General features: G+C 38.7%; 1 protein-coding gene across 3 annotated transcripts in view; it reads left to right on the forward strand.

Moving 5' to 3' along the window:
• Positions 1 to 8,586: 8,586 nt before the first annotated feature.
• The window catches only part of ADGRG2 (adhesion G protein-coupled receptor G2), a 41,108-nt gene continuing 28,488 nt past the window's right edge, over positions 8,587 to 21,206 (forward strand). For all 3 annotated transcript variants that reach the window (XM_069874350.1, XM_069874364.1, XM_069874357.1), the window contains exons 1-2: positions 8,587 to 8,704; positions 12,667 to 13,284. In XM_069874350.1, the coding sequence (XP_069730451.1) occupies positions 8,587 to 8,704; positions 12,667 to 13,284 (736 nt within the window). The remainder of the gene's footprint in view (positions 8,705 to 12,666; positions 13,285 to 21,206) is intronic.

The raw sequence follows: 21,206 nt of genomic DNA on the forward strand, positions 1-21,206 counted from the left end.
CTGCTTTTCAGCTGATGCCTTATGAATACAGTGATTTTGTTCTTCCATTGTAGGTTGTCTTCTGCTGGCTACTGAAATGCAGTAAACGCAGTGTGCTTAACATCTCAGAGAAAAACTGTAGTTTGGAACATGATTTTCTGGGTTTTGTTTGCTTTAAAAGAAAACTGTACTAGATGAGATAGGGTATGGAAAAGAAATGGTTTATGAAGTTTCCTGGTTCACTTAAAATACTTTTTCACTCCATAGAGTTTAGAGGGAATTGCTGTAATTTATCATATTGTTTCTGTTTCCTGAAATTTGCATGAGATGAGTACCTCAGGTGATGCCTTAGTTGCCAAAAAAAAGAACAACAGCTCACAAATTAAGGTATTAACACCGTTTATGGTGTTCCTTAAAGTAATCATTGAAGAGTTAAGGCCCAAGATACCCATCACAGAATCATAGAATCACTAGGTTGGAAAAGACCTCTTAGACCATCGAGTCTAACCATTCCTATCTGCCACTAAACCATCAGTAAGTTTGTCAGAAGTTGTCATGTTTGACAAGATGTGACACATTTGGAAATGGTAGAACTAGCAAGAAAATGAGTGTTTTAAATATTTTCTAAAAAATCCCTTTTATATTCTTTACAGAAAAAATTACTGTGGCTCTCTGCCTGGATTTATTAGACATCTGGGCATGCCTGGTGGTGAACGTTGCCAAATTCCACATTTAGTTTCTGAGTTTTCAGCCAGACTTTGAATTTGTTTCTTTTGCACCAAATTAATTATGGAAATAAGCTGACAGAATTGGTTTCTGATAATACTTTGTCAGTTTGTTTTTTGAAGTCTGGAGGGCTTTGTTCCATCATTACTTATTCATAGCACAGTATGAGTATTCATATAACTTGAATTAAAAAGTGCTTTCTTCTTACTTATCTGTGTTTCAGCAAGTCAGCATTGTGGCTAGGGTGATTTATTTGTAAGCAGGCTAGTCACTTTTTTGTATAGAGGTGGTGATGGTGGAAGAAGCTGTGTGCAATATAGTTGTAAGGAGTAAATTTTCTGAGCTGATCCACTGACAGGAGCTGCGCGCAGAAATTATGCTGGTTTAAATAAATTATTCTGAAGTTGCTTTGAAGTCATCAGCTCTGTTGTGTGACCACTTTTAAGAATTTAAGAATGATTGCTATTCACTACGTTGTTTCAGTTGTATTAGTCTGACATGAGCTCCAGTTGGAACTTTGCCTCCTCTTCTTTCCGTAACAACAGATTATGGCGTTTGTGCCAATGGTGCCATCTCCTTTCCCCTAAGCTCCTTGGAATTGCATTGTACTCTAAGGAGAGGCAGTGCTAAAAAAGCCTGAAACTCTGTTCTGGCATAACCCAGTTACCTAGAATGCCTTAACAGAGGACCCTCAAATCTTTACCTCATGTGGAGATTGAGGTGCCAAAGTGACTGCATTTTCTTAGGCTGTATAGGGTAGTGATGCCATATTCCTAATCAGAGTTTTAATGGGGGTCTGGAAGATGCTTGCTTCAGTGCATTCAAAACTGATGAGTTGTATTTCTTTGGTACAAATTATAGATTTTGGTCATTGCACTGTTGATTAAAAAAGTCTAGGAGACTATTTAAGAGAAACAAAACCCCCAAACCTCCACCAAGTATTCTTGGCTTCCAGAGAAATTTTAACAGTACTTAGTGCAAGATCCAAGAGACCTGTTAAATCCATAAAATGAAGCTTAGGATGAAATCACAATATGATTTCTTTTTTAAGACTTTGGCGGGGGGATGCTGCTATTCAAGCCAACAGAGCATGGAAAGGAGAGTAGGGAAAGAAAGCATAAAAGTGAGCAGAAACAACTGTTCCCATTTTAGAGTAAGTCAAAATAAACTTTCAGGTCTCAATTTTAAAAGTAGGAAAATTGAAAATATGAGCTGAATAATCTTATTTCTGGCATGCCTGGCACTCGCTTGGTTCCTTACAGCCTGCTTACATTGTTCAGTGGTTTGAATAGTCTAGCTTTAGAAAACTCTTTGTCCTTCCCTCTTTCTCTCTGCGTCAAATTCAAGTCCTGTTACCAAATACAAAGGTTTTGTAAAACCTTTGTACACCCTTCCTCATCTTTTTTACATGGCTTAAGGTAGACGTCTAGCATTCTTTTAATCTTTTTTCCATGTGCCTACTTAAATGTGGTCTTTGTTGTTCCTTCAGTCTTCTACTCTGCAGAACACTTCTTTTGTTACTTCCCTCTCCTTGAAAACTGAATACTTCCATAACCTGAAGTACTATTAATGAAAATGTAAACAACCTGCGTGTAGCTGAAGTCACTAGACTTGTGACAAATGTAAATACTTTATTACATCTCTGCCTCTTACGCTTCATCAGTACTCTGCAAACTCTTTGAAATAGAAACCTGCTCAGGTATTGTCACTGAAGGGCTTTTTAGTTTGCTTTAGAAGATTTAATAGAGTGCATGGATAATACTGTGCTCTCGAGTGAATAAACAACACAGAGGGGGATTTCCTGGATAGTGAAGAACTTTTATAAGAGCTAGAAAGAGGCCTCTTTCTTGTCTCCCAGGTGACTGCTGGATATGGGGAAGTAAAACATTGCCGAACTGGATAAAAGGGAACAAAAATGTGCTTGAAATTGCCCCATTCCATTTTTGCACTATATACAACAGCACAAGTTGCTGAAAGAGAGAATTAAGTACTAAAAGTGCTACCTAATAACATTACACTCATGGATCCACTTATATAAACCTTAATGATTAAGCTTACACTTTTACAGTAGTCTAAGGGGAGATCTGTGAGTTGAACTTAGGGCAGACTTTGGCTTACACAGCTTCCTATTTGCAAAATACCCCACAATCAAAATCTTTCTAATACCAGTATCCTGCAGCAGTTAAAAGACTAAACAAAATAATGGATTTCTTGGAGAGTTTTTCCTTCCATATATTTCTGTTAAGAACTGGACCAGTGACCTCTGAGTTTTGTAGAAGAGTGATGTTTGTAACTAAATGGCTTGCTGCTCTCTGTAAGCCAACTTATTAAAAAGTAAATTATTTAATATCTTTGAAAACAGTAAAGATTTGTCAGGACAACATGTTTGGAAGGTCCTTGAACTGGCTAAACATATTACCAATGCAGTCTTAGAAAAGCTGTTGTTCTACATAAAGTGACTAAATTTTGTAGAACACAGTACGCCTGTTTTTGCAAACTTAAATAAACACCAGAGAAAATTAATGAAAACCAAGCTATTATCAGACAGTAATAATCTTATTGGATTGGAAAAACGCATTAAAAAACCCCCATGGAACAACATTTTTAAATCAATGGTGCTACTTCTCCTGTTATGTCAGTGAATGCTGTATGTGCCAAAATTCACAGTGACATAAGACTTTCCAACATAAGCGTCCTCCCTATTACATCTGACTTGCTTCAGCCAAAATTTAAAAATAACATTAAAACTTTACTACATTTTCATTCCAGTCTGGAAAATATAAGGGGTTGATGGAAGAAGTCTACAGTCTTGTTTCTAGAAGTAATTAAAGGCATCAAGAAGATTTGATACCTGGGCAGTATGATGTTTCTCTTGCTCTTTCCTGCCTTTTATCACCTGGTGTAGATTTGAATAATGCCGATTCTCACAGAACAATAGCCAGAAACTTACCGTTCATTATTACCCTTCTCCTCAGCAGTAAATTCTATAAATTTGGGAAGTATTTTTGTTAAAGTCCAAGATTTAAATATCTGCAAAAGTAGACAGAATAAGCCCCAAAGACTATGGATTGAGTAAGTGTGACTTGGACACAGCTGCTTGAAGTTCAGCAGCAGACAGCATGATTAGAAGTAAATGATTGATTGCTTCGGGTCATGATTTCCCACTAAGTTTCTGTTACCAACGGTTTAGGCATTATAGAATCATAGACTCATAGAATAACCAGGTAGGAAGAGATCCACCGGATCACCAGATCATTGCCACTGAGAACCTCCTCTGGCGAAAACTTGGCATAGAAGGACTGATGCGTATTTTTAATTTTAAAGAGTGCCATTAAACAGCTGTGTTCAACAGGAACTGTAAAATTTGAATGTATTTTTTACAAAGTGATTCAACAAAGTATGCTACAGCACGGAACAGCTGTATTTGCACTTTCTTTGGCTTTAAGCATATTGAAAATATATCTGCTGTAACACAAGGCAAACCGTCCCTGAAGGTAAGTGCTGCATCTCTTAATATGCCGTCTGTGGGTGCATACTTGGAAAGCAGTCCATGTTTGTCACACTGCTCTTTGAGAGAATCTCCGCCGTGCAGTCCACCTTGAGGCTGGTTGTAGAGGCACCGACTCCATCTCCTCTGCCTCCCAGTTGTGTTTGTTGCACAAGCCCAGTTTCCTTGGGCACATCAAAATCCTTTCACTGTGGGTACCTGTGACTGACTAGCTAGCTGAAGGACTTTAAAACCATCAACTTCAAATAATGTTACTCATCTTGCAGAGTTACAAAGCTGGGTACAGCAGAGTAAACACAGCAAAAGTGTATCACTTTCTGATACAGGCCATGGTTTTAACAGTTGTCTTTGCCTCCTCTTGTAAATTGCTCTTGACTTACTGGCCTTCATCCCTCTATTCTGCCCATCCTTCTGCAACAAGCTCCCTGTCACAGTCTTTGTCTCGGTCAGCCTGTTAGATTTCAGTAACTTTTCCTGCAGAAACTCTCTGCTCTTTAGGCAGATAAATATCCCATTGTGTTGGAAGATAATGCCATGAAAAAACTAGAAAATAGCACGACATAAGCTAATTAATACTAACAATAAGAATACAGACTCCGCTTTAAACCATCTTCATGCCTTTGTTTCCAGTAACCTCTTTAATTTCCACAGAATGCGATGCTAATTCAGGCCTGTAACATGTGCGACATGACATATTAGACAACCATTGATTTTTTCAAAGCGTGTTTGTTTATTGGTTTTAAGAAAACTTCTAGCAACTCTACTTTTACTTTTGAATTAATGACATAGAATCATAGAATGGTTTCGAATCATTGAATCATAGAATCACTAGGTTGGAAAGGACCCTCAGGATCATCGAGTCCAACCATTCCTATCAATCACTAAACTGTGTCCCTCAGCACCTCGTCCACTCATCTTTTAAACACCTCCTGGGAAGGTGACTCAACCACCTCCCTAGGCAGCCTGTTCCAGTGCCCAATGACCCTTTCTGTGAAAAATTTTTTTCCTGATGCCAAGCCTGAACCTCCCCTGGCAGAGCTTGAGGCCATTTCCTCTTGTTCTGTCCCCTGTCACTTGGGAGAAGAGGCCAGCACCCTCCTCTCTACAACCTCCTTTCAGGTAGTTATAGAGAGCAATGAGGTCTCCTTCAGCCTCCTCTTCTCCAGGCTAAACAACCCCAGCTCTCTCAGCCGCTCCTCCTAATACTTGTTCTCCAGCCCCTTCACCAGCTTCATTGCTCTTCTCTGGACTCGCTCCAGAGCCTCAACATCCTTCTTGTGGTGAGGGGCCCAGAACTGAACACAGTATTCAAGGAACGGTCTCACCAGTGCCAAGTACAGGGGGTGAATAACCTCCCTGGACCTGCTGGTCATGCCATTTCTGATGGAAGCCAAGATGCCTTTGCAGCAAAATGTACTGCAAAATTATAGTCTTTCATTTAAATACTGGACAAACATTAGCAAAGCTCACCCTGGAAGGCCTGAATTACGGAAAGGGCTATTCAAGGGCTACATCGCATTCAGGCAGAGTTGGAATCAGAAGCAGAAATTTCTTGTCTCTTGCCCTCAAATTTAGACTCTTTGCAGTTTTTAATTTGATGGACGGGACACTAATGTGACTGTCTAAGAACACACACTTGATAGTACGGGATTAAACCTTTGTTCTAATCAGCTCATTTCATATATATCTCCTTGCAGAACTGAGGTTTAAAGAGGAAACTAAATGCAGGAAATATCATAGAATCATTTAGGTTGGAAAAGACCTTGAGAACATTGAGTCCAACTGTGACTCTTAACACTGCCAAGTCTACAACTAAACTATGTCCGCAAGACCCACATCTTCTAAATCTGGGGATAGTGACTCAACCACTTACCTGGGCAGCCTGTTCCAGTGCTTGACAAAGTGAAGAAATTTTTTCCTGATACCCAATCCAAATCTCCCCTGGCACAACTTGAGGCCATTTCCTCTCATTCTGTCACTTGTTACATGGGAAACAGGAGCATTCTGAATCTGTATTATGTGTGAGGCAGAGAAAGCAGTTTGCTTAAGTACTTAGCATCGATGGCTAAACTTGTGCCACTGAGTATTTTTGGCCTCCATCCCATTCACATCTCAATTCTTGATGTCTAGGTCATAGAGGCAAGGGATGTGGGAATTTGTGCTTGGTTTGTTGTCTAAATGCATCACTATGGATAGATGGTTTACTGTACAAAGAAGAGATCTCCCTATAAAATGAAGGCATAAGTAGACAGCTTGGATTTGCTTGGAAGTGACCTGATTTGAGACCAGAATGAAAAGCATGAGTAAGCAAAGAAAGGAAACAGCTTTTGGATGGGCATCACTTTTAGCCCTAGCAAATTATATTTTGATGCACAGTCCTTGAAGTAGTAAAATATTTTTAATCATGTTAGTTTTTGTTATCAAGTAATTAATGTAGTTTTGCTACTTAATTTACTGACTGAACAACTTCATTAACACATGATTTTTAAGGATTCAAGAGAAGCAAGGTGAAAACAGGTTTGGGTATGTTTTCTGTGAATCTTTATAAAGCTAGCCTGCCTTTGACAATTCTTGCTTTTTTTTTTCCACTTGTTTTTGTTTGGGTTTGGTCTCTCCTGCATAGGATTCTGTGTATTAGCTACATTCATTGCTTTAACATGCCATTTATTTTCTCTCAGCTTTAGTATGCTTGGGTTTTGTATTCCATTTATCAATAGCCTTTCTTCATGCTGGTTAACATCTGCAGCATCAATGTAGATATCATTCACAGTGTTGCTACAATTTGACTGTTATTTCTTTAGTGTATTTCAATTTTAAGTGTAGCATTCAGAATCTGCAAAGCGGAAGCAGTTTGTGTCATTATCCAGATTGATTTGCTTCAATGCAATCAGTATGATCTTATTTTTCTGCTAGAAATATTGCATACTGTATAATTATTGAAAACACTGGCTGGCAGCAATGTTGCAGTACTCTAATTTTCTTAAAAGCCTTTGCTCTCTTTTCTGTGTTATGTTATTATATGTGGGTAATTTATTTGCATGTACATTTAATCAGTTTCCAAAATGTGAATAACCCAGCAACTTCACTGTTTCTCAGTTTATTTCTCTAGCACTTCTCTTGCAGAGATCAACCCATAGTAACCATTTGGTGCTAATTATTTATGTGAATGCCTGCGAAAAATACATTCAAGCCCTAACCTTAACATGAATTTACAGCTTCTGAAAGAGTTCACGATTTACAGTTCCTGGTAAGAAGGGAACCTGTTGCAGCCTGATACAGCATGTGTAAAAATACAGTAAAGTTTGTGAGCTGTGTGAGCGCTAAGCCATACGGTCACATATGCACCAAACTTGTGTTGCCGTACAGAATGATCTGGTCTACCATAAAGCTGATATATTAAAGATAAACAATGCATGAAATTTTCTGCTTTGCATTTGTTTTAAGAATCAGTTTTAGAAACACTTACAACTATGTATTTACCATTGGAGTTGATGATCTCTAAGGTCTTTTCCAACCTAATGAACCTTTTTATTTCAGAAATAATGCATGCACAAAGCACGGGAATGTTTCCCTTTAATGTTTCACTTAATGTTTCTTTCAGCGTGAAAAATATTCTGGATGTAGGGTTTTTTAAAAAGATCTTTTTAAAAAAGCGTATCATCTCATAGAGGATTACGTCTTACAGTAGGAGACATGTTCTTTGTCCACCACCATGTCCTATTACTCACATTAGGCAACTATCACAAGGAAGAGATGTGGACAAACCAGGTTTTGATGATATTCTCCATGACCTTGCTGCCCACAGTGACTTGTGGCTTATCTAATTTATTTGCAGTAGGTTCATATCTTGAGAATGAGATGAGGACTGGGAATCAAACTCTTGCTTCTTCCTTAGGAGCTCACAGTGTTGCTATGAAAATGTCAGAACCTGTTGGTAGGGGACTCGAGATGCTTTCTATATACTTATTGAGATCAAAACTTTTGGATGAGCTCTTCAGACTTGCTCTCTGCTTGATTTTGGTTAGATTTTGTGTATGTGTATGTTTGTTGTTGTTTGTTGTTTTTCCAAATATTGAAAGCCTTATATCTGTAAGGGTTTGTGGCCATGATCTGATGCATTTGTGTGAGTCTTTGGAGAACTAGAGATTTAGTAGGTTTTTCTTACTGTAGCTTTTTCCTTTCAGCAAACAGCTCTTTCTTGGCGACTTGGCAATAGTCTACACAATGTTTGTGCAATATATACCCAATAGTGTAACAGGGTTGAAAAGATTTACACTGCTGGGTTAGAAATATAATTGGCAAAAGATCATAAAATCTGCATACCTGCACTTTTAATATTTACTGTGGTTTCTTTATTTATTTTTTCTTCTAGAATGGTTGCCAGGGGAAAACAGCAATGCTGTGTTGGCAGAATACAGGATGTTTTCTTGAGATTTCGGACTGTTCTAGCAGTCCTTTTATTTCATTTGTTCCTGGCTACAGCAGTCAAAGGTAAGACAATTTTTTCCTGATTCATCTAGTGTTGATATTCCAAATAAATAACATTAGTCTTGATGAATAGGACTTTTGAATATATTCAGAAAAGGGAGGTTTCTGCCCTCTTGAAGTCAAGAGGAAAAAGTGCCATTAACAAGAAATGAAACAATTGATGCTTAGCGTTATGAATATGTTTATAGTACTTGTTTTCGTAAAAAATCATCAGTTGTAACTTCTTTTCAGGTGTGGATGGGGAGAGAGTATGTAATAACAAGACAATTTCATTTCTTGCTGGTTTTTTGAACTGGAAGTAATACTATTTTCAGAGTGTGTTGTTAAATCTGTTACACTGCTCTTAAACAAACATCACAAGATTCTTTGAGCTTCGTTTTACTTAGTGCATGTATGAGTATTGAAAATCTCCTGCTTTTGGTTGTGGATCTGAATATGGGTAGGGGCATGATAGTAAGGTTCGAAACATATAAAAGAAATTATGTATTTGAATTTGACAGTCTGTGCTCTTTATATAACAGTAAATGAAAAATTCGTAAGATTCTTGTACAAATTGGTTAACTGACATGGTGATGCTTCTGTATGAGGTACAGTAGAATTAACAATTTGTGTTTTATTCATGGCTGTTTTGTATACTGGCAGATAAAAAGGTCTGTCACTACTCTGGACCTCAACTGATACAGACAACAGAGTTCGTCATTTATAACACTTCCTTGTATCAGTAGTGTGTGACACATTTCTCATGTTAGTAATGTGCATGGAATATTAAAAAAATACATGTTTGGTTTTTTTCCACGTACACAGTGTCTAGTTGTAAAAACTGCTTCCTGTGTTGTGGCATGTTATTTTACTTGCAGTCCCAATGTACTTACTAAGTATGCCTGTTTACTGGCATTGCACAAGCAATGAAGTTTCATAGATTTACACACTAGACTAATTCTGCTTCTGTTTCTCCGTATATACTATTTTTCTTCAATCGAAGCTTTTACCGAGACAGAATTTGAGAGTCAGGTGATAAAACTGTTATGAAGATGGTAAGGTTAAAACCTTGTGTACTTTGAATAGTAGAAAGGACAAGGCTTCTTAGCAGATGGGCAGATGTCTTATGAGAATTCTTCCACGGAAAATTCGACTGCATCTGGAGTTCTGAGGAAGCAAACAAAGAGGAATTTTGTCTTTCACCTATGTATTTCTTGCATGTGTCAATAATCCTTCAAGAAAAGCTGAACTGAGGCAAGAGTTCATTTGTGATTCCACCCTGTTTTTTTGGAGTTTTATGCTGTTGGCACTGTCAGCAGCATCTCTACTCAGTTCTCTCGTCATCTAAGGTGCCAAAGTATTCATATGTTCTCCAGGATATATGAAGAGAGAAGAACTGCCTGTGTTCTTTCTGATGTCTAGGACAGTCTGGATGGTATGGCGTAGTTATCCAAATGCAGCTGTGAATGAAAAGGAGGGATGAAATCAGTTTCAATGAAACAATTCTTAGCTTCAGATTTCCTAAACATTTGGCAGAATCAAGTGTCTCACATGTAGAAAGTTTAGAGTTTTAAAATTTATAAAGAACTGTTATGAGCTCTATATGGAAAACGTTAAGATACAAGATTCTTGTGATGTCATTTCAATGGACCGTAGGAGGCCAAATGTGTTACAGGTGGCAAACGCGTAGAAATTAATGACTATTGCTGTTAGTTGTTAAAAGCCAGATTGTGCAGACCCCCGCTTCTTGCATCTGTTAGAGATAAATATATGAAGAAGGACCAATTTGCATTTCTGAAAGAGGTAAAGTGCCCAAATACAGCAAATTTCATTGAAGACTCAGCCCACAATTACTGTTGCATAGAGTTTCCTTGGCTCCAAATTGTGATTTTTGGCTTGCTTTTATTACTTAGGAGATGTTTTGAACATTCTTTCTACTATGATACATTTTCTGTGCTATATTGATAAAGGTTTGTTCGTGGCTGGGTTTCTGAATGTGATTTATATTATCTGGACCTAAAGGAACTAATTGTAAGCCCAGAATGCTACTCTCAGAGAACAGCCAGTTCCAGCTCCTCGGTTCTATGGTCAAGGAGTAGCAGCCCACAAGTACTATTACTAGAGAAAATAAGCGATGACTAACAGAACTTCCAAAAGCTTTAAAGTCATGTCATCTCTTACTTACGTTGGATCCACCCACTTATCAAACAGGCTTAGCTAGCATGATGTTGATAATTAATTTCTATTTTAATGCTGTACTGCGTGTGTTCCACCTGCAACAGTGAAGTGCATTTTCTGCTTATGGTTATGATTTCCTTTGTGGTATTTCAGCATTCCTTGGGTAGACAAACTGTATAAAGTTTTCCAAGCCTTTCTTGTAACAATTCAGGTAGTATTGGTATCTATTCTCTTAACTTTGGCACCCTTTTTGGCACCTTTTGGAGGTTGTTTTTTGAATTGTTTGAATCAAAGTGGGCCAGAATTTCCAGTTTCCAGACTCTCCAAGTAAACTCTTTTGTTAGCTTAAATTAATTCATCAGGCTTTGCATACTGATCAGCTGGAGTTTTTTTGAATGATACAATGCAGACTATGAGAATCATCAGCAGGATCAATCTAATTTTTCATTATTTCTGTTGGTTTCCTGCCTTAAGTCTGTCTTCACTTGCAAGTTCATATTCACTCTTACTCCCTTGACAACTTTGTAGTATCTGCTCCTCTAGGAATGTAATAGGATTTTGCAGTTGTTTAATTAATTCACTGTTGACACATAAACACTGATTTAACGCCTAACATGAAATCAAGCCTCTCAGAATTTGTTCCCTTACAAAATCAAGTCTGATGATAATACCTCAACTTACGATTTTTGCTCAGGAATGGACTTCCCATCTTCCAATCTGGATAGTTAACAGACTTCAAGTTTTGAAGCTACATCAGGAGGCTTCACTTTGGCTATCTCTTCGTGTTCAAAATTGCTTACAGGGGTTTCAGAGGGTATAGGGGTCATGCAGGTATACTTCTGACGTTTACTGTCTGAGGAACAGATGCTGCATCAAGGCTTTCAAAACCTTCAGCGTAATTCCTATTAAATAATGAAAGACTCGCGCAGTTATTTTTCTTTGGAGAGATCGTGTCACAAGTGTTGGTATACAATTGTGTATCTAGTTACCTGTTTCCTCTAGAAAATCAGTTTCCTTCTGGTCTGTCCAAATAGGAGGTAGCAGATCTATTTTAATTGTAGTCTTACTTTTACTAGGAAGAGTAGGTATATTTGAGTCTTGATCTAAAAATATCCACTTCTGTGACGTTTTCCCCTCCCACTTAGTCTTCTTCACCCCAACTTTTAAGTCATATTTTAAAAACTACTTTTCCATGCTGAACTGTTCTTAGTTGAGTATCCCAGACAGATTTGGCCTGTTAGACTGACAAATGGCCAAAGTGAGTGAAGGAATTAATGCTTCCTGGTTGGGCAGGGGGAGTAGTTCTACTCCTTGCTGTTGGGTCAAGTCTTTTTTCTTCTCCATTGCTGCAGAATTATGATAAGTATTGCCTCACCATTCAGAATTCACTCTCTGCAATTTAAGATTTTCACCTAATTAAGTTTGTGTCCTGAGAGACTTTTGTTTGATCTGTAGCCTTGTATGGCACTTCCATGACGTGTGTTGAACTTTAGGAATGGTACAGGATTTGAAATGATGCCTACAAGTTTCTGCTAATCAGCATCACAAAGAAGTGCATTTACTTCAAAGCTTTCATGTGTGGCTAGGATTTATTGACTGCCTCCAAATTTTACACTTCTCTATGCCAAAAAAAAAAAAAAAAAAAGGGAGAAGGATGCAATGTTGTTTCTTAATGTTTGAATTGTTTTGTTTAATTCTTTTGAAAACTCCTAAATGTCTAGGAACAGTACTATGTGGAGTAATAACATTCATAGAGAATATCCTTTCAAAAACTAAATCATTTCACACATCATCTTTTTTTTATTTAGATCAGGAAGATTTCCTAGGACAATATAAAGCCGTCTTCAAGACTACATGTGAAGATCCTTGGATTTTGTCACCAAGAATTTCTCTGCGTCCCTTGAAAGAATTCATTGTCTGTGTGCACCTCAAGCTATATTCCTCAAATAGTCCCTGGACAGCATATGTATACACTCAAGAAACACCTCACAGCAATCTCTCTGCAAATAGGTATGATCTTGGACTTACAGGAGATCAGGGTAGATTGAGTATATGGCTCTTTGGAAATAAAATAAATACAGAAGTGAGACTTCATGAAGACACTTGGAACCGAGTATGTATCCAGTGGAAAAGTGAAGATGAGGAGATGAAAGTGTTCATAAATGAAACAAAAAAAGTAAACAATAAACTACGTGGGAAAGTTAATTTGCCTGGGAAAGGGAAGTTCTTACTTGGCTGTTCAAAGCTACCAGGTACAGCTACATCACCTGACCTCGGTATGACTGGGGAGCTGTACATGTTCAGAATGTGGGATAAAGCAAATATAAAGCGATCTCGGGACTGTGAAGATAGTGGTGTTATACGCTGGAGAAAAGCAGATTGGATCTATAATAAGACAGTAGAAGAGGATAACTCTTTGCCATGTGGTAAGTACCATCGCACCCCTGTTTTTAAAATAATATTTTTGTCAAAAGTGGGTCTGAACGTGTCTAACATTTCTGATCAAGATCTTACAAAGTCTTTGTTAGTCATTTCTAGCTAAATGCTTGCAGAGATTGTGTGAAGATCTGCAGCTTTCAACAGCTTTTATCCAAATATAAAAAGCATAGCAGTAGTCCTTTAAAGACTTTCAACTTGCTTCAACTTTTGTGTGTGTCTACTGTCCATGTAATGGTAATGAGAGCAGGATGCATCCAACCGAAACTCCTTGGATTATTAGGGCTTTCTATCAATGTCATCTTAAAATAATTAATTCACACACCTTCTTTTCAGTGAATAAATATAGAGGAAAGCATTGCTAGTACTCAGTCTGTACATTCCCTGGGCCAGAACTTCAGTGAGTGCAGCTTTTCACTGCTTCACTGGCACATTACACCATCTTTACTTGGTATGGTCTACATTTGTAGAGATTACTAGACGCTCTGAATTCTTCTTGTTTCTATATCAGTACTATCTTTGTTTATTAAAATGTCCGAATGGTTTCTCACACACTTCTCAAAATTCCTCCTGCCCTGAACCATAAAATCAAAGAACCATAAAAATCTTTGAACCAAAATAAATCAAGATTTTATTTTCAAAGCAGTTGAGTTCTAATATAGCTGAAATGGAGTTAAAGCAAGAGAATCATCTTCTTTCTAGCTTTTGTTATCCTATCTATTGACGAGAAAGACAAACTTGAATCAAGCTTGAATGGGATCCCATTTATCAACAATAGTAAATTGTATTACCTTCTGAGACCTTCAAAGAGATTTTAAGGTGATGAGCTCAGTTGGTTCCTAAAATTCTTATACAGCCCAGGTGCCTTAGTTAAACTGTGGCCCCAATCTTAGTCTTCATGGCCTTTATCCGTAAAAACTATACCTGCGTATTTTTTGCAGGCTAAAAAATATCTTTAGGTAATGTTAAAATCTCTGCCTGAGTGGGTAGATTAGAAGTGTCTTAGTAAGGACGTTAAAATAAGGTGACCAAATTTCTTTCTCTGGAAGAGAAAGAATCTGTCCCACAACCTAGGGCTCAATGAGGAGAATGCTTCTAACAGTAGGTCATAGTGAACAAAGTGCCTCTGGTGGCCTGCTGCTGTGCTTGAGAGCACATCTTCTCTGTTTGGTTGTATGATCTGGGAGAGGAACTGAAGAAATGATGTCTTTGTTTTGCTCATGTGTGACTGAGATTGAAGCAACACAGTGCTAGGGCCGAAAGGGGAACATTCTGGCCACCAGGCGAATGTTTAGTACAAGGAAAGTGTGAGAAACAGCTGTCTGGATTGTGAGATGAATCCTGGTCAGAGTGGAGCATCTGATTGTCTTTCACTGAGTCACAGAAAGGAAAACCTTCTTGTTTTCAGTTTCAGCACTTTCTGTCCTCAATATAGAACATACTTGAGCATTACAGAGCAGCTTGGTTAGGCAATGCCAAACTCCAGATCCAGCTCACTAAGGATTTTAGAATTAGTGATTTAGAGGATTGTGGAATCCTTTGTCTAACTGCAGAAGCTCTGTAGTGATGTATAGTTTTCAAAGCTCTCTTGTTTAGCCGTCTTGAACTTTAATTAGGCTGATAGAGGTTTGTTGCCATACAATGACCATCCCTACTGCAAAACTTAAGTTAACTTCTCTAAATAACTTAGAAGAATAACAGCTTCTTGAAGAAAAGTTCAGTTTAGGGGGTTTTTTTTAACATTTTATTTGCCTGTTTTCAGGATCAAAACATTTTAACTGATTGCCATCCAGCTCCATGTCACCAACTGAATGGCATATTTTTAGCCAGTTTCAGTCCAACAATTAAACAAAGCCATAACATTGACAGTTGGAGCATCTCATAGTCAGCATCAGGCAATTTTAATTGATGGTGTTACTAGTCTTACAATCTGATTTCTTTCTGTAAGTTCCTTGGTACATTTGTGTAAAAATTGCATGATTTTGGAGACTTCTCTGTTTTTGTTAGAAGGACTTGATTTTGCATCCTCAAAGAACATAACTGGCAAAGGGCTAAAGCTTGGGAAAGAGCTAGGTCTCCTGTCTAAGAACAAAAGCTGAAGAGGAAGTGGTTCATGACTGTGAAAATTGTGCCAGAGGACAAGTTTCAGAATTTTTTTTTTATGATCTGGATGGCATTTTGTGCCTACATAAAACAATGATTTGTAAAATGTTCAGTTACCATGATTTCTGTGATTTCTCCCTTGATTAACCACTGTCATGAGGGTTGATTACATTTTTTGAACTAACAGAACTTAGCAACAGAAACTTTTAGGTCTGAATTAAAGATGCAACTCTTACTTCTTCCGGTCACGCAGTCTTGTGGTTCTCCTCTGCTATCTGTAGGCACTGCATGCTGAGCAGGTTTAAGTACTGCTGGTGCGGTCAAAGAGGGAAGGAGGCCCCACGCATTGTGTGTCACTAACCTTTCACTGGAATTCCTCAGGTTCCTCTAATAATTTTCCTGAGAACGAGAAGTACCACAACAGCTGTGATATAGAGAATGAATGCCACAGATTGAATGTATCTCCCTTTAAAGTCATCTCCCAGTATTTAAAAATATGTAAGTGAGGAAAGATGTGTTCACTTTTCCAAGTGCCAACTTTGTAATATTTCTTTACGTTATTCCTTGATGAATGACTCTTGTTTAGCTACTTTAATGTGGACAATATGGTGATATCGCTATGGTCTTTGCATATTTCAATGAAAAGGTGCACTAAGTAACATAAAGCTCTGGGTGATTTAGGAGAATACAAAGACACAAGGAAATAGGTGAGTTTCAAAAGCTAAATGCTTGAAAAGAAACTTTAGTCATCTGTGAGCACCTTCAGCTGTCATTTTTACATGGGATATTTGCAAGTTGCCTTTAATAATAACTTGATATCTGGAAGAAATGTACTGTTTAAATATTAATCATTTCAGTTACACATTAAACAATAGCATTCTTAACCCAAATATAAATATCCAAACTGTTACACCATGCACTTATGCAAGGAGCGCAGATATGACAGGTTAGCTTTTACAGATTTCAATGAGTACGTAAAATAGATTGTCTATGGCATAACTGTAAATACTGTTACTGACAGTAAAGCACTGCCATCTCATATGTGGTTATCAGTGCACTAACTTTTAGCAGGAGTCCAGTGCCTGTTGCTTTTAGTTGTATTTTTTTTGCATAAGTATGATTCAGTGTTTATATTGTGGCATTCTGGATTTTTCTAAACTGTCCTGTCCAACTTTCTAGTTTAAGATTTGTTGAAGGTGTTGCCCCCTTTTTAGCATGTGTCCTTTTTGCTCCAAATACTGCTGAGCCCGATATTGGTGTTGCTGGAGGAGGTTTCCAGGCTTGTGGGAATGAAACAGTTTAGTGCTTATGGGAAGTGACCATAGAATCATAGAATAACCAGGTTGGAAGAGACCCACCGGATCATCGAGTCCAACCATTCCTATCAAACACTAAACCATGCCTGGTGTAACTATTTTGCCTTTGCCTGCTCAAGGAAGATGAAAACTTCAGCTTGGGCTGTTTCTGGTTTTCAGGTGTGAGCAGTAGGAGGTGTGATTTAGGCTCATGAAAGCCCTTTTAAAGATAGCCTGAGCTGTGTGCACTTCTGATCACAGGATCAGCTTTCCTGGAAGGGAGGGTGGAGTCCCAGGGCTTTACCTCCTCAGGCAGAAGGTGGATATAGGGCTGCGACTCATCTAGTCTGCATCCCAGTCAGTTTGGTACCAAATTTTGGGCCATATTGTTACATGTACTGAGTGAATTATGAAAGCTGGAGGTGAAAAATAAATTATTTGCCCCAAGATAATTTTCTTTCTAAAAATGTAAGGACAGAGTGCTAGAGAACTCTCTAGAAGCTCTTAAAGGAAGTAAATGTGACAAGGAAAAAATACTTAGTTCTGAAGTGCCTATTTAATGAGTCACGTACTACTCTACTTTTTACCTATTAACAGAACGCATATTTGACGTTCTTTTTCTTTGCTCTCATTGCCTCCCTCTTCTGTGATATCAAATGAAATAGATTTTTTGAAATGAGCCTGAGAGAGAAGAGGTGATTTTATTCACTGCTGTATCTAATGTACAGCTTTATATAAACAGAACTTCATACAAACAAATAAAAACTGAGTTTATAACCTAATTTCCTAGAAGCCTGTTTAACATTAAAGCTGAGTTAAAAATATTGCACCTGAATGTTTTGCTAAGGATACTAAAATGAACTGGCCAAAGTGCCAGAGTCTGATGTGAGCAAGTACATTCATAATTTTCTTATATTTGCTTCTGTTCAATAGCCAGTGATAATTCCTTTCTTCCATAGTGTCACCACGAAAAGTCAAAACAGACATAAGGTGTCATGAGAGGCACCAAAACATAAAATTAAGATTACACTTAGTTTTCTCCTATAAACTTATACAATGTCTCTCAAAATCCAACTTGCATAAAAAGTCGATATGGGGTAATGTCTATGGTGGAACAATTGGGGAGGATTTTTTATGTGTTACTTTTATTAGTGTCCTGTGTGATAGAACGGTTCATTTCAGTAAATAGATGGATTTTAGAACAGTACCACTTCAAAATTTTGCTGTTGGGGCTACTCAGTTTTATTAATGAGAAGCTCTTATGAAATGTATTAATGCCAGGCATTTTCATATGGTTGTATCCTAGTAACGCTGGATACCAATAGATGGTAGTTGCTTCGCAGTACTGGTAACTGATATGCTACATATTGATAACTGTTGCCTGTCAGAATATTTAGAAGAGAGTTTGTGTAGACTTAAAAATGCAGTATGGAATAAACTTTTTGGTGTAAAATGGTTTTAACTATTTTTTTTTAAAGCCCAAATTTGATAGTATGTATCTATCTGGAATGAAAATGTCCACTTCAGTATTTCCAATGGGAATTTTTAATGCAAATTAATTCCCCTGCCTGAAACAGTTGAATTTTTGGTGAAAAAACTTTCAGCACTAAGTTTTCTGTTGCATCCGTGGTATTTTTGTGTGTATTTGTAAGTGAAAACTGAGCTTATCAGAAATACACAATCATGGTTATTGAACGCCATTCTGTGGTGTCAGCCAGGTACTGCAGCATGGGGTGACCACATTAAGTAGCCACGAAAGGTGGCCCTTGGGGTTCTTCCATTCAGATTCTGCTATTGATCTGTTTGTGAGTGCTGACATGGTCAAGATTATCTTTAGTTTGAAAGAATAGTCCTCGGCAATAATACAAACTGCTCTCATTTTTGGCATTTTTTCCAATTAATATAGGTAAAATTTTAGGCACTTAATTTAATTAACTTTTCATCTAGGTCCCAGAATGTGTAAGTCCATAAGTGTATGTTTTTCTGTCAGTAATGTTGTCTGTGCTTCTACAGATTGCCAGGGCTGTTGCTGCTCCTTACACATTCAGGACCTGTTTCATGTCTGGACCTGACTATAAAGCAACTGCCCCTTGCATTCTCTCCCTGTGTTTCCTGAGAGACAGAGGCTGGCAGGCACAATCCTTCTTGCTGCACCATCCCCTGCCCCTTCACACACTGGGCAGCGTGAGTGTCCATGGGAAGGCTCTATTTCATCTCAGTTCACTCTAGTTTCCTCGTTCTCCTAACAAAGCACTCTAGTTGCTGTCTCAGGCTTGCTCAAAGGATGCTTTCAGCAGAAGTTTAAAGGCAATCATGAAGTGTTAGGTGAAACGGTATTAGTCAGCAGCAACACTGTTCCTCTGACATAGTGGGGCAAGAAGCAGCTGCCAGTAACTTAGTTCTTCCATGATGGTATCTGTAGCCAGGTTCTAGCTACTTCTTTCCCCACACCCTGGAAAAACTGAACTGCTTCTGCCAGAGCAGCTTGCCTGAAGACAGGTGAATCAGAAAAGCTATTGCTTTTCAAAAAAATTTAAGAAAAAGTGTACTAATCGTATTAGATATGAGGTAGGGAGAAGAAAAGGGTATTTTACATTCTTCCAGTTGGAGATAGAACATCATACACTGTTCATGCTTTAAGAGCTTTTCTGTATCCTGTGTCCAAGTTACTGAACAAAAGGCATGCTATGAGTGACAGTACCTTTGGTGCAGGGACAAGAACCATCCATTCCAGCTTTAGCCCTGTGTTACAAAGCCTTCTTCTCTTTCTTTCATTTTAGCTGAATTAATTTTTGAATTCCGCTTTGCTTGTTAGAACAGCTTCAACAGGACTTGCGGAGACCATGACATCCTAAAAGAGGCAATAGACTGTTAGTTAAGATCTGTCAACCACCCCATGGCCAGGGGGCTGGAACTGGATGGTCTTTAAGGTCCCTTCCAACCTAAACCATTCTACGATTCTATGATTCTGTGATTGAAAGCCAACTGTATCCTGGGCTACATCAGAAGAAGGTTGAAGGAGGTGATTTTGCCCCTGTACTCTGCTTTTGTGAGACCTCACTGGAGTACTACATTCATTACTGGAGTCTCAGCACAGGAAGGACATGGACCTGCTAGAGTGAGTCCAGAGGAGGATTGATCAGAGGGCTGGAGCACCTTCCATGTCAGGCTGTGAGATTTGGGCTTGTTTACGCTAGAGAAGAGAAGGCTACCTTATAATAGCCTTCCAGTATTTATAGGAGCCTACAGGAAAGCTGAGGAGGGCTGTTCATCAGGGAGTGCAGTGATAGGATGAGGGGTAATGGTTTAAAGCTGAAAGAGGCTAGATTTGGATTAGATATCAGGAAGATATTTTTTACTGTGAGGATGGTGAGGTACTGGAACAGGTTGCCCTGGGAAGCTGTGGCTGCCCCATCTCTGGAGGTGTTTAAGGCCAGGTTGGATGAGGCTTTGAGCAACCTGGTCTAGTGGAAGGTGTCCCTGACCATGTCATGGGGGTTGTAACTGGATGATCTTTAAGTTCTCTTCCAACCCAAACAGTTTTATGATTCTATGAGTAGGGACTGAGTGGATTCTGTCTCTTTTAGGGTTGCTGTCACTTCCCCCTCCTGTTCCTGTGGCTGTCCTGCTGCAGAACAGGCTCCCTCTTCTGAATCTTCTTATTGTATTGTCTCAAGACGAGCTGCTTCTTCCACAAACTGAGTCAACTTCCACTTCAATTGTTTCCTCTTGACTGCAAGAATGATTGTTATGGTTAGAGTTGTGTCTCTGGTTTAGCCACAGCATCCATTTGTATCCAGAGACCCTCTTATCATTTCAGGGTGCTGGACACAGGCCTAACAGGCATATGCCAGGCCCCTTTACAGCATCAAAAGCCTCTGTCTGTCTTCACTGTAAGCAAGACGTCCTTCCTTCAAGTGGTCTGCCATTCAACAGGATCCTGTGCCTGTTCAGGCATTAAACTCCCAGGCCGTCAGAGTTGAAAACTCCTCTATGCACCTGCCCAAATTCTCTCACGCATCTTGCCACCCAAGAATTTGCTGCCTTAGAGCACTTCCCTGTGTGTCATCCCCAAATGGTTGGTTACTGGAGGTCTCACAGAGTTTTGAACTTGAATCAGTGGTTTCAGAGTCTGAGGATGGTCCTGTAGACTACTGATGCACATGTACCTCCACTGATGATAGAAAGAAGGCTTCCAGTATCTGAGGGGGTGGGAGTGGGGTGGTGGTCTACAGCAACATAGACACCAACCAGGTCTCCAAAGATCTAAATGACATCCATTGCACATGGGCCATGTGGCAGAGGTTATTACAGTACATACCAGTAATATGCCAACACCTCGGTGATGATGGACTGGTCAGATGTTGAGGCGCTAACTGTGGAGAAGCTGTCCCACCAACTCTGGCAAGGCAAAGAGAAGTTCAGTGACATGAAAAGAGTATCTCTTCCTCCTTGTCTGAACAGCCAGAGTCTCAGCTATCAAGGATGCTGAAGGGGATGACAGTGCTTTTACT

Source organism: Phaenicophaeus curvirostris, chromosome 1 (genome assembly GCF_032191515.1).
Source record: "Phaenicophaeus curvirostris isolate KB17595 chromosome 1, BPBGC_Pcur_1.0, whole genome shotgun sequence".
In the NCBI taxonomy this organism is placed as follows: Eukaryota; Metazoa; Chordata; class Aves; order Cuculiformes; family Cuculidae; genus Phaenicophaeus; species Phaenicophaeus curvirostris.